The sequence below is a fragment of the Musca autumnalis genome, unplaced genomic scaffold (genome assembly GCF_047663935.1).
Source record: "Musca autumnalis isolate F117 unplaced genomic scaffold, ASM4766393v1 scaffold_1, whole genome shotgun sequence".
In the NCBI taxonomy this organism is placed as follows: Eukaryota; Metazoa; Arthropoda; class Insecta; order Diptera; family Muscidae; genus Musca; species Musca autumnalis.
In genome coordinates this window covers 217,977,790-217,991,723 of record NW_027411644.1, presented here as the reverse complement: position 1 = coordinate 217,991,723, position 13,934 = coordinate 217,977,790, and the positions used below count along the sequence as shown (strand labels likewise).

At 33.2% G+C, this 13,934-nt stretch overlaps 1 protein-coding gene across 2 annotated transcripts in view; it reads left to right on the top strand.

Annotated features, from left to right (window-relative positions):
* LOC141389139 (aquaporin) overlaps window positions 1-13,934 on the top strand; it is a 159,359-nt gene that overhangs the window by 102,480 nt on the left and 42,945 nt on the right. For both annotated transcript variants that reach the window (XM_073960205.1, XM_073960204.1), the window contains one exon: window positions 9,466-9,659. In XM_073960205.1, coding sequence (XP_073816306.1) covers window positions 9,468-9,659 — 192 coding nt within the window. In that variant the 5' untranslated portion in view covers window positions 9,466-9,467. The remainder of the gene's footprint in view (window positions 1-9,465; window positions 9,660-13,934) is intronic.

The window sequence follows — 13,934 nt, the reverse complement described above, 5'->3', positions numbered from 1 at the left end:
TGGTATTTAGTCTTCGCTGGAGTTACGAAACTTTCCTCCAGAAATTTATCGGTACAGGTCAACGTTTTCTACAGCCTCCATAGAACGGTGCTCCAGATGTTGTTAACTATCCAAATCCAGAATATCCAGGTTTAGGTGTAGTCGGTATTGCCCAATTTTATGTATTTCGCTCAGTTCGGAAAATTGTAAATATTGGTCCATGTTTTGGAAAGAACAAAATGTCGCCCCATATCAGCTGTTTTGAAGGGAGTATTATCAGTGGAGATATATGTACTACTCCTGTAATAAAATTAAGAGTTTTGTACTTTCATAAACTAAATTAAACTAATTGTTCCTATTCACTTCAATACAGTTCGTGGAGGAGGGTATAAAAAGTTCGGCCCGGCCGAACTTAACGCTTTTTTTACTTGTTTTAGCTTATTTTTCAACTTCTAGTGGCCACAGAATAACTAGTTATTCTAGTGGTAATAGAATAATCAGTAATTCAGTGCAACATGGCCTTGTTAAAATAATAGGTTACTACATGGTTTTGGAAGTTGTTACGACTACCAAAAAGTATTAAAAAGAAACATTATTTAGGAAGGATTTTTTTTGATGGGTCATCTTCCAAGTGCTTACTCCATCGCAGCCTTGGCATTCGTGTTCTGTCTGTTTCCGTTCTTATGACAAAATTACCCCTTACAAAACCCATTACTAAACCACCGCGCGAAATAATTGATTGTGTTTTTACCACTAAAATAGTCAAAAAAGTATTTATTAAAAGTCGTAAATATATATATACGTATGTAACATCTTATGTTAATGGTCAAAAAATAACCACTTCGCGTGACCTTGTAAAAATAATGGGTTAGTAAGGGGCAACGCAATCGTTGTAATGTAATTTCCTGCTTAAAATTCTTTAACGAATAGAGCAGATTGAGTATGTTTGAAAACACAAAGATTCCCATAGTTTCCCAACATGACATTTTGCCATATTACTACATTTTATTCTTCTTCTACACAGATAAGCCTACAATAAGCGTACATATTAAATATTTACCTTAGGATACCGTTTAGATCATTTTCCAGCTATTACTACATGGAGAAAAATGCAGGAAACAAATATATATTTAGGTGCAAAATAATATATTTAAGCCCAAACAATAAATTATAAATTATATAATTATAAATAAATTAGCAAAATGTAATATTATAATACAGGTACCACTACAATACTAACAATAGGTATGGTCCCATATGTTGGTATAACTATTATATACTAACATATGGAACCACCCATATGTATAGAAAAACATTTTAAATAAAATTTACATATTTAAAACATTTGATGTGATGATACAAAAAATATAATAAATCTTCCGGCATTTTGAATCTATGCTATCATTTGAATACAAATAAATCACCGATAAACGTCATATGATGGACAATGGAGTTTATCGTTGTTTACTTTTTACAGCACCTTCAAAGCGTAACAGCATTGATTGTGTTGCGTTCAACGCAAAATACATATGAACGAACAGTGCCTAGCAGGTAGTAATTGAGATTGCTTGTAATGTTTGGTTTACATTCGGCGTCTATTCGTGATTTCGAAGGCGTTTCGTGATTTCGCGCGGAATCATGCAAAATTTATCATGATTTCGCATACAAAAATGAAATCATCTCATTTCGTGATTTCAGCGAAATCAACATCGAAATCACAATACACATGATATACAACCCTGTTTTTGCCTAAAAAAGTACCAAAAGTTGCAACACTTTTCATGTATCACAATAAACAAGGTAGATGGTCAATTGCTGCAACAAAAAAATTTAGTATCAAAATTTGTAAACAATGTGAAAAAAATTTTAAATTACTTTGCTACAATGCTATTTTTCATTGTGTTCTCGTACTTTTTTAATGGTAATGTTAGAAAAAAGAGCGAATTGTCAAGAATTGCTTCCCCATACAAATTTCTTAAGAAATACGGGAACAAAAAAAGTGACGGAACTTGCAAAAACTGCAGCAGAAATGTCAAAATCAACGTATCAACTATCGTATTTAGATGATAATGAACATGTTGCTAGTGTCTACTATGCCAAAAGTGTATGGCAGAAAACAGAAGAATAGGGTGTTATTCGGCGCTATTTTTGTTTAAAGAGAAGTGCAAATCTTGCTATATTTCGGAGTAGGGGAACGCATTTTTAGCACTAAACGGGAAAACTGCTGCAGGTATTAATATTTTCCAAGTTCTGAACACAAATTTTATCTATCAAAATTTTTTATTATGATGTCTGATAAAATCATTTTGTATTTTTTTATTTGTTAGTACTATACACAATTTATACGATATATAGATAATTTTACGATAATTTTCGAAATAAAGTTCTAAAGTTCTATATTGTCGTATATTTTTGATGACTAATTCAATTTACAAAAACTTGTTTTGAAAATTCATGTTCGATCAGCTGCGCATATGCATCTACCTTGATTATTGTGATATGTTCGAAATCAACAAAACAATAAGTGTAAACACCGGGGTGTATTTCAGGATTTCGTGAAATCCAGCGGATTTTAGAGCTCAAGTATAAACATGGCATAAGAATCTGAAGTTTTGCTTACATGGTCAGAGATGAATACACAAAAGGTTTGGCGTATTCTTTTCAAAATCAATTGAAATAGTTCATGATTTGGTTTGTAGTTTTAAAATAATTAAATTAATTTCCAGTATAGGCGTTTGAATACCAATTTTTTAATTTTTTTGTGTAAGTATGCTCGAGTTGAAGTAAAAGGTGTGAAGTTAAGGTGTACTATTGACATTTTTTATGTTTTTAAACTTTAACAACAAACAACATTTTAACAGCAAAGAATTTCAATTTAATTTCATCTCAATATTTAAAAATAAAAAATAATAATTTTTTTCTAACTTGTTCAATATTCGGAAATTAGCCAATTCTGTTCAATTACGCACGGATCATTGCTATCAATAATTTGTTTGCAATAAATGGCAAATACTCCAGTTCAATTTTGTGGTTTATTTGTATTATTTGATTGACAACTTGAAAATTGAAAATCTCATAGACACAAAACTTCTTAAAGTGACTTGAAAATTTCCCATTATAGACAACTTTGTTTAATGCTTCACTATTTTGTTGTAGTTTCTTTATTATCAAAACGCTTAGCAAGCAAACATTTAAAATAAATTGTTGAGGTTATCTACTAACCGGTCGACTGAGTGGCTACCACAACATATTATTTTTATGAAGATTATAAATACGATTTACTATTGAATTTAGATAATATAACTAGTCGAGTCGAGTTAAAATAGCAATCTTGAATGGAAATTTGATTAACTGCAATCGTGGTTGTTAATAAACAGTTTTATAATTATTATTGGTGGTAAATAACAAAAATCCGTAATAGGCAACAAAACAATTAAGAATGTGTGAAAAAAATCATAGACAAAATTTCGTCTATGGATTTTGAAATAATTAAGTCTTGAGAAATAAATTTCAAAATATGTTATTATGTAAATATGTACTTATTTCTCAATTTGAGTGAGCCTCAGATAACGATTAAGAAATGTCCATAAAAATATATAAGTAAGCATATACTAGATGAAATTTCAGAGATTTCATGTTTGAATTCAGTTTTCGTGCTGCTTCTACTCATCTGTCATATCTCTTTTAAATAATTTTTATTGCCCTATTATCTTTTCCCTTTTAACAAAAAATAAAAATAAACACTTTTATATTCGCACAATATTTATTTGCTTCTTTAAACATCCGCAATTAGCAGCTTTTTCTGCTTCATTACACACTTAATTTAACTTGTCAACCAACAGTTTTGTTTTTTTTTTTATCACCTTTATTCACGCAATCTTTAAGCGCTAAAGTCAATAACAAAATATGTGTCAACGAGCCACCACGTGTTTACATTGTCCGTTTTCAAGAGGCACATATGTATGTACATTTAATAATAGAACACATAACGTGTTAATGGTCTAAATTTTATCTTAACACAATAACATAAATCTTCACACTTTATGAAAGTGAAATACGTAAATATGTACATACATACACTTGTATGCCAATAAAAATACAATTTTTATAATCAGTCAGCAGAAATAGTATCAAGTAAAATAGTATCAAATAAGCGAGGGTGTGAAACAATTGTCTTGCCTACATTTTATTTTTGCAAGTGAAATTTAAAACCTTTAATTAAAAATATTTTTGATAAAAAATTAATATTAATACTATTTTTTTATTTAGACATATCGTCAATACATTTTAAAAACCCTATATACATATGTACATTAGGGTGAGGTGGTTTGAACATCTTAAGTCCACTAGACCATACGTCTACGGTGAAAATCGAGCCTCCGGATTTTGACATGAAGTTTTTTATCAAACTTTTGTAACTTTTTTTGATATTTTGGCATATAACAACCGAACCATTGAGATTTTCGATTCAATACTAAGTCAACATTTTTTCGCAATTTTGGAAAATACGTGTCTTTTTGGAGAAAGAAGTAGCTATTTCTCGGAAACTATAACAGATATTAATTAATTTAATTAATCGAGCTTTTTATACCCTCCACCATAGGATGGGGGTATATTAAGTTTGTCACTACGTTTGTAACTACTCGAAATAATCATTTTAGACCCCACAAACTATATACACTTCACCCCGGTTAACTACCTTTCATAAAATTCCAAAAAATTGAGGCAGTTATGCGGGAAAGGCAGTTACGAAAATCCCGCATAACTACCTCATGTGGGTAGTTACAAAAATCTCATCTCAACCTTACAAAAAATGACAACAATTAGAACATAATCGCCAAAAAGCAAAGCGGTCTATAGTAAAAAAGTCTAAAAATATTATTATTTAATCAATAAGAAATTTAGTCATCGGTGAACATAACACCATAACATAACACTGGACATCTTCATCACAATTCACGTAGTCGTCGAAATTGATTTTCTCATAAATACACCATAGGGGTAATAAACCGAGAAAAACATTGTTAAATGTTCTTTTTGGGGAAATATTCGACGGGCAAATATCCGAATTGGGTACTTATAGAAAAGTAGTTAAACGGGAGAGTTTGAACTCATTTATATGAAAAAACTTTGGGGATTCAGATTGTGAGGCAATTAAACGGGAAAGGCAGTTAAGCAGAGAGGTAAATAACCGGGGTGCAGTGTATATATAAACAATATTTAATACGGGAATGGTGAATACTGGAGATTCTGTTGTACTAAGACCTATTTTTATTACCAATAATTATACGATTGTAGTCAGAATTTAAAAAAAAAAATATGCCGTATCGCATCCCTACACAGCTACCATATTTTAATTTCGAATTTCCAAAACTTCGACCTCATATCACAGACATACACCAACAGCGACTCATATTGCAAATTTCAAATTTGACTCCTGGTTTTACCCCTTCACTAACACAGCATTCTCTTCCAGTACGAATTTCCAAACACTAAACTTTATCTCACCCCTTCACAACAAAAATCACGCACATTCACAATTCAAGGTTCTAGCTTTAGCGGTTTCGCCCAGAACCCGAATAGGTCCGTTAAATTTTCGGCCACGTTTTCGTATATCCCCATATAACGGTACCTCTAGACTTAGTGTATTTTTAAAGAAGAACAAATGTATATTGTCCAATTTTCTTTAAATTTGGGCCTTGAATACTCAGAGGATATAGAAGTTTAATTTAAAAAATCTCCATTTCAATCCACGTTTATTAGAAGAGATATTTTGAAGATTTAGAGTATTTTGAAGATCTTCTGTACATTTTCCAACCGAAATTCGGAATTTGTGGCATGAAAGGTTAGAAAACTTCTTTACAAAAAATTGTACTTAATGTGCACCGGTATGTCAACAGTATATAACGGAACATTTTTTGAAGGCATTTCAATTTAGGATTTTTTAATATCAGGGGTAAATACCTTCTAGTTAACAAAATTGTCGCATTGGACCACGTTTTCAAATTTACATACCAAAGCGGTCAGAACAAAAAACATTTTTTGAAAATATGCTTTACGTTTGACTACTTAATTTCAGTACATTATTTAGAAACTCCTTGGCGTTAACATCAAATCAATGGGGCACTATTCAGTACAATTTTTCAAACTCAGAACTTTGTCTCAAACTTTAGAGCGATCTTCATAACAAATATTTTTCAATTTCGTATTTGTTGTACAAATAGCTTATTTTTAAATTATATAATCCCAGCTTTGTTCCTACACCCAACACCAAATTTAGTACCTTAACTATTTATAATGGTTTTGGTATCAACATGTTACCCAACTTTTGCTACACGTAGGTAAACGTTTCAAAAATTACTTCCTTATATTCAACATATATCCTAACCCAAATTCAGTTTTCCAGTTCCCCTGAAACCCATTTGCGGACTATTTAGTAGTTTTTGTATAAATAAGTACGAATTTTCAAAACCTCCTCCCTACCTCCACTCTAAACACCAATTGCTAATCTAATACCGAATTTCAAAATTCCAGTTCTACCCTTTACAAAATCACAAATTGTACAAAATTCTATACCATATAGCAAATACCAAAAGGTACCAAATTTTGTACCATTTAGCACTTTTCGTACACGATTTGCCAAAATGTACTTTCATATCTCAGCTCGATCCGTTCACCTAAACCCAAATTATAGCCAAAGTAGTTCCATTTAGCACTTTTCCATATGTACGAATTTCCAAAACTACCTCAATCCTACACTCCAACAATAATCTGTTCACGCAAATACAAATTATAGCGAATTTCGTACCATTTAGTACTACTTCGTGCACATTAGTACGATTTTCCAAAGCTACCTCCATATCTCAATTCTATATTCCAACAGTAATCTTAATTCCAAATTTCAGGATTCCAGCACTTTAAATCCAAATCATACTAAACTCACTTCCATTTAGGACTTTTCGACCTTTGGTACATCTTTCTTACTCTTCATCAGTGACCCCCATTCCAAATTTCAGGATTCCGGCCCTATTCGTTAACCCATACCCAAATTGTACTATATTTAGTACCATTTAGTATTTTTCGTATAATTTTAATTCGAATTTCCAAAAACCTTTCTTTTTTACTTTCCATCAGTGACCTTCATTCCAAATTTCAAGATTCCAGCTCTATCCGTTCACCCAAACCCAAATTGTACTAAATTGACTACCATTTATTACTTTTCGTACACTTATAGTTCGAATTCCAAAAACCTTTCATTTTTACTCTTCATCAGTGATCCTCATTCCAAATTTCAGGATTCCAGCTCTATCCGTTCACCCAAATCCATATTGTACTAAATTTAGTACCATTTAGAACTTTTCGTGCACTTATAATTCGAATTTCCAAAAACCTTTCTTTCTTACTCTCCACCAGTGACCCTAATTTAAAATTTCAGGATTCTAGCTCCATCTGTTCACCCAAATCCAAATTGTACTAAATTTAGTACCATTTAGTACTTTTCGTACCCTTATAGTTCGAATTTCCAAAAACCTTTCATTGTTACTCTTCATCAGTGACCCTCATTCCAAATGTCTGTATTCCAGCTCAATCCGTTCACCCAAATCAAAATTGTACTAAATTTAGTACCATTTAGTACTTTTCGTACCCTTGTAATTCGAATTTCCAAAAACCTTTCTTTTTTACTCTTCATCAGTGACCTTCATTCCAAATTTCAGGATTCCAGCTCAATTCCTTCACCCAAACCCAAATTGTACTAAGTTTAGTACCATTTATTACTTTTCGTATACTTATAGTTCGATTTCCAAAAACCTTTCATTTTTACTCTTCATCAGTGATCCTCATTCCAAATTACAGGATTCCAGCTCTATCCGTTCACCCAAATCCGAATTGTACTAAATTTAGTACCATTTAATACTTTGTGTGCACTTATGGTTCGAATTTCCAAAAACCTTTCTTTTTTACTCTCCATCAGTGACCTTCATTCCAAATTTCAGGATTCCAGCTCTATTCGTTCACCCAAACCCATATTGTACTAAATTTAGTACCATTTAGTACTTTTCGTACCTTTATAGTTCGAATTTACAAAAACCTTTCATTGTTACTCTTCATCAGTGACCCTCATTCCAAATGTCTGTATGCCAGCTCAATCCGTTCACCCAAATCAAAATTGTACTAAATTTAGTACCATTTAGTACTTTTCATACCCTTACAGTTCGAATTTCCAAAAACCTTTCATTATTACACTTCATCAGTGACCCTCATTCCAAATGCCTATATTCCAGCTCTATCCGTTCACCCAAATCCAAATTGTACTAAATTTAGTACCATTTAGTACTATTCGTGCACTTATAGTTCGAATTTCCAAAAACCTTTCTTTGTTACTCTCCACAAGGTACCCTAATTTCAAATTTCAGGATTCCAGCTCTATCCTTTCACACAAATCCAAATTGTACTAAAATTAGTACCATTTAGTACTTTTCGTACCATTGTAGTTCGAATTTCCAAAAACCTTTTGGTACATCTTTCTAACTCTCCATCAGTGACCCTCATTCCAAATTTCAGAATTCTAGCTCTTACTCTTTGCCTAATACAAAGGGTACCATATTTAGTACCTTTTAGTACTTTTCGTACACTTCTAGGTCGAATTTCCAAAAACCCAGCCTTATCTCACCCCTACACACCAACAGTAACCTACACCCAAAATTTCAACTTTCTAGCTTCAGCGGTTTCGTCTGGGCGTTGATGAATCAGTCAGTCAGTCAGTCAGTCACTCACCTCACTACTCTTTTATATATATAGATTATTTGACTTTAACTTTTATAATTTTTCATCGATTTCATTCATCCAAAGACCATTGTAGTCCGGTTACACTTAACCAGATTAACCCAGTGGGTTTGAGTTTCAAATGTCAATTCCATAGCGCAAACGTCAAATAAATCCTCATGGAGAGGGTTAACCCGGCAAAAAACTCTAATGTAATCGTACTATAAACTTGGAAAACCTATAAAGGGCATACCAAGTCTGTATATTGTAATATTGTATTTTAATCGGCGAAAAGAGATTCAGTTATTCAAATCAAAATCGGGAACCTCGATTTTCACCGTAGTGGACGTTTTTGCTCAGACAATCCCAAGAGTCAGAAACTCGAAGCACCCTTGCAGATTTTTACAAAATTATTTACAAATTATGACTATAAGTTGATATTTATATTAGGCAATTTTTCTTGCCGCAATTGTCATTTTGAAGGAAAGAGCGGTGAGGCATATGGTAACCCTTTGCCTCTCAACACCCTCTCTCACCGACAAACTTACAATTTCCGCAAGGAAAATTGCCTAATGTAAATATGGACTAACAAAATATTTTTAATGTGTTTTTTATTCCTCCTAAATACTCAAAATACACTTCATCTTCCTTCACACTCTATTCTCATTTATGCAATTTATATAAACAAAATCAAACTCAAAATTTTCTTTTTATTTATTGCAGACATGTCAGCCGTAGTTGGTGTTAAAGATGTCACAGACAACAAGAAGATCTGGCGACAATTGTTGGCCGAATTGATTGGTACCTTCTTTTTGGTGGTCATTGGTGTTGGCAGCTGTACCGGAGGTTCAGAATGGAGTCCTTCTATACCACAAATTGCTTTCACTTTCGGTTTGACAGTGGCAACATTGGCTCAGGTGGGTACCCAATAAAAAAATAATAGCATTACAACCATACCTCTTTGATCGTCCGTATAACCCAAATACGTTTCTTTACAATATCTTGATTTTCATGCACGCGCATAAATACAAAATACATTATACGTTCTATCAAAGTTGAATTTGTTCAAGTGTTCATTAAGCTAATATAAAGCGGGGTGTACTCATTGATATGATAGAAGTCTTCTGCCTGAGATGTTGGTGGAACAATTATTATATTATAACTTGTTTTCGCTGCTCCCATTACAATGGTACCTGTATTTTCAGGGATATCGACTATTCCTGAGAAAATGACCCTAAAGCTATAAAAAATCCCTATGGCACCATGTGTAGAATATGTTTGGACGAAAATCGTTTCAGAAAATCGTCTGTCTGTCCGTCTGTCTGGCTGGTGCGCACGATAACTCTCAAATGGATCAACCGATTCGGTCCAAAATTTGGCTTTCGTAATATATTGTCCAAACTTAGTTTATGTTCGAAGATGAATTATATCGGTCCACTCCTTCCGGTACCTCCCCCACAAAAGTTCAAAAATGTTCGGAAAATATGTGCGCACCATAATTCTTAATGGGAGTAACCGATTTGATCCAAACTTTGCACATCGTGAAATTTCTACCAGTCTTAGATGAGGTTCCAATATGGACTCTATCGGTCCATTGCTTCTCTTACCTCCCACACAAAATTTTGGAAAAGTTTACTTTAAGACCTTCTCTCGGATCACTTTGATTTTTGCTGAAGCAACTTGTATTCAATACCCTCCATACGACGGTATAAGTTTCATCAGGAGCAAGTTCATACTTCGTGAGAAAATATCCTGAAAGTTGCAAAAAGCTGTATGACACCGTGTGTAGTGGTTGGAGCCCACGACAACACTCGATCGCACCAGCCGATTCGGCCTAAAATGTGGCCTTCGTAATATGTTGTCCAAACTTAGATTCCAACAAAAAATTCGACATTTTTGTTTAAGGAAATGGAAGGAAATGTATACCGATGTTACTCCTTGTGGTCTTGTTTACAGCGATATTATGGGCAAGTCCATGCTTACTAACAGAATAACATACATATGTTATACGGTGACCAACTACAAATCCGCAATCAAAGTCATGCTTTGTGTCATGACAGCTATAATGCAGTGCGTCACCTTTAGGTGTTGTTGTGACGCCTTTCCCAATCCACCACTGCACTATGTCTATACAGAGTGCGAAGTACCAGGAGTAGATTCGCAGATCGTGGTCCTTAAAACGTTTTCTAGGGTTCGTCAACTTTAGAGGGGTTTGTTTTCCTTTCTTTCGTTTTTTCATAGTATGCTGCTTTCTTCTAGGGGAGCGTTAGTAACATGGCGCCCAACTTAAGCTTTTAACGTTCTTATTGGTGAATGCGCGGCACATATTAGCTCACTACACACAGAAAAGAGATATTGTTGGGGCAATCATATTTTAAGAATAAAATATTGTATTTTAAAAATCTGAAAATATTTTGTTCTTAGAATATGATTGTCCCTACAATATCTCTTCTCTATGTGTACTAGGGTTATGATTTTTTGACATTTTTTCTCAAAAATGATTTCCTGTAGCAGGGATGAATGAACTTTTGCCTATTATTCACTACGCCATTGAAATATAAAAAAAGTTCAAGCACAAATCGATTTTAAAAAATAATTTTTTACAAAAATGCATGAAATGAAAAAAAAAATTCAAAATTTTTTTTTGTTGCACGAATGAATAAATATAAACCTACTAAGAACTATAATAACGTTTATTCCATTCAAATATTGAAAAAGGCCATGCACAAACCACTTTGAAAAAATTTTAAATTTTTTGTTTTTTGTTAAAAAATTATATCTTTGAATAAAAGCGTTTACGAAATTTTTACGATTCTCAGAATTGAAGAAAATTAGTGAGAAATAAATGTGATGTCAGTTTTATTATCTCATGTGGCTCTAAAGTTTACTTTCAAATGTATATCTGCTTACAGTGACTTCCAAAAATTGCCCATAATTTTGATAAATACAAATTTTAAAATCATTTTGTGCGTGAGGTTTTTTCATCGAATTACCTTATAGTTAAGATTTTATGTAATCTTATGGCAAAGGTCTCAAAACTCTCATCACGCTATGATACAGGGATATGAGGTGGTAAAAAAGTCATAACCCTAATGTGTACCTTTTACGAGTGTTAAAGCCAGATCCCCAGGTGACACCACGGGGAGATCGCTATACAGTTGCAATGAAAAAGGGACCAAGATAAATCCTGGGCTTTGCCATGTTAAAGTCCGTCAGGACTGATCTTTGGTATCTTTCATCCCCTACGTCACCCAAAGATGATGTTCTCCAATATAGATTTTCTTGGAACCTTAAGAACAAATATTGCGATGTGTGAAGTTTCGTCCTAGTCCTAGGTATACTCCATTGCTAAGTGCTCATCAGCCATATGAGTTGAGAACCGGCAGAGTTTTTAAGAGCTTTTGCGACATTATCACAAGAAGTATGGACACGTTGCCATTGTAGAGGATGCATCTCAGTGAGAGGTTGCCCTTCTCGCATAACTTTAATTACACAATTATTACCTTATGTGTTGTCTAAGTAGTACATATGCTAAGGATCAATACACTAGCACCGAAAGTTTCAGTGACTTCAGAGTTTGGCTTTCGTTTGACGAAATATATGTACATATCTTTGTTTTCTTTTTTTGCTACAATCATTAAAATTAACACCAAACCCTTTTTAATAATTTGTAACTTTCTTAACTAAATACCCAAGCATATGAAACCCATTAATTATTCTTCTATCAATGTAACATATCTTACCTAAGCTCCAACATATGTATGTATTTACACAATTACTTCTCCCAAACACAAAAAAAAAACAAATCAGAGATAAAAACGATTTTCTAAATAAACCACTCAAAGTTTTCATTAAATGATAAAAATCATTAAAGTTCTTTTTTTTTTGTTTGTCTCATTGTTCAAATAAATGCTTTTCCAAAAAATACAATATATAATTAACTTGTCATCGTTGTTGTTATTTTAAATGTCATCCAAATTGCAAGACCCCCAAAGAGTTCAAATTGACGACAGTTGGTTGGTTGCTCGGTTAGTTGTTGTTATTGGTGATTTAGATTTAATCAGCAAAATTTGAGTTGATTTGATTTGTTTCATTCATGCAGTGAAGTTAATTTATTGTGCCTTGTTGTTGGTTTGGTTGTTGTTGTTCTCCATCATTTTAGAATTGTTTATTTGCCACTAAACACCATCATCAACATTATTGTTTTGTTAATTACACCTTGGCTAACCGGTTCCCACTATAGGCTCGTTGTTGTTTGATTTGATAGTTATTGTTGTTGCTGCTGTTGTTGTTGTGATTCTTATGGGCCTTTTCACAATTCGTTCTAGAATCTGGCATAACTTGTGCATTCCTTTTCCATGGTGGCTGTAGTAGCTGTTCAACGCCGTAACTAGTATAAATAGATTTTTTTGTTCTTTACAAAATAATGCGCAGCAAATACGGAGTTCTACGATTAGGGATACCGAATTTCGACCAATGAAAGTTATGGATTAAAAAAATTAAATGATGGAGGGCACATTCCCTGACCAGTCCCTTATTCACGGAAGACCAATAAGGGTAACAGAGATGATATTTGTATAAACGGAGATAATGTATCTATGAACTATACGTAGATAATGTAACTGGATAACGTGTAAGTAAAACTATAGAAACTTCGATATTGTATAACATAGATACTGTATCTATGAGCTTTGGAAACATTGATAATGTATCTGGATAACGTGGATATTGTATCTGTGATCTATACAAAGGTGGATAAAGTATCCAGATAACGTGGATATTGTGTAGAAACGTAGATAAAGTATTTGGATAACGTGTATACTGTATCTGTGACCTATAGAAATGTAGATAAAGTCTCTGGATAACGTCGATACTGTATCTGTGGCCTATAGAAACGTAGATATATTATCTGGATAACGTGGATACTGTATCTGTGACCTATAGAAACGTAGATAAAGTATCTGGATAACGTCGATACTGTATCTGTGGCCTATAGAAACGTAGATAAAGTATCTGGATAACGTGGATACTGTATCTGTGACCTATAGAAACGTAGATAAAGTATCTGGATAACGTGGATATTGTATCTGTGACCTATAGAAACGTAGATAAACGTGGATACTGTATCTGTGACCTATAGAAACGTAGATAAAGTGTCTGGTTAACGAGGATACCGTATCTGTGATCTATAG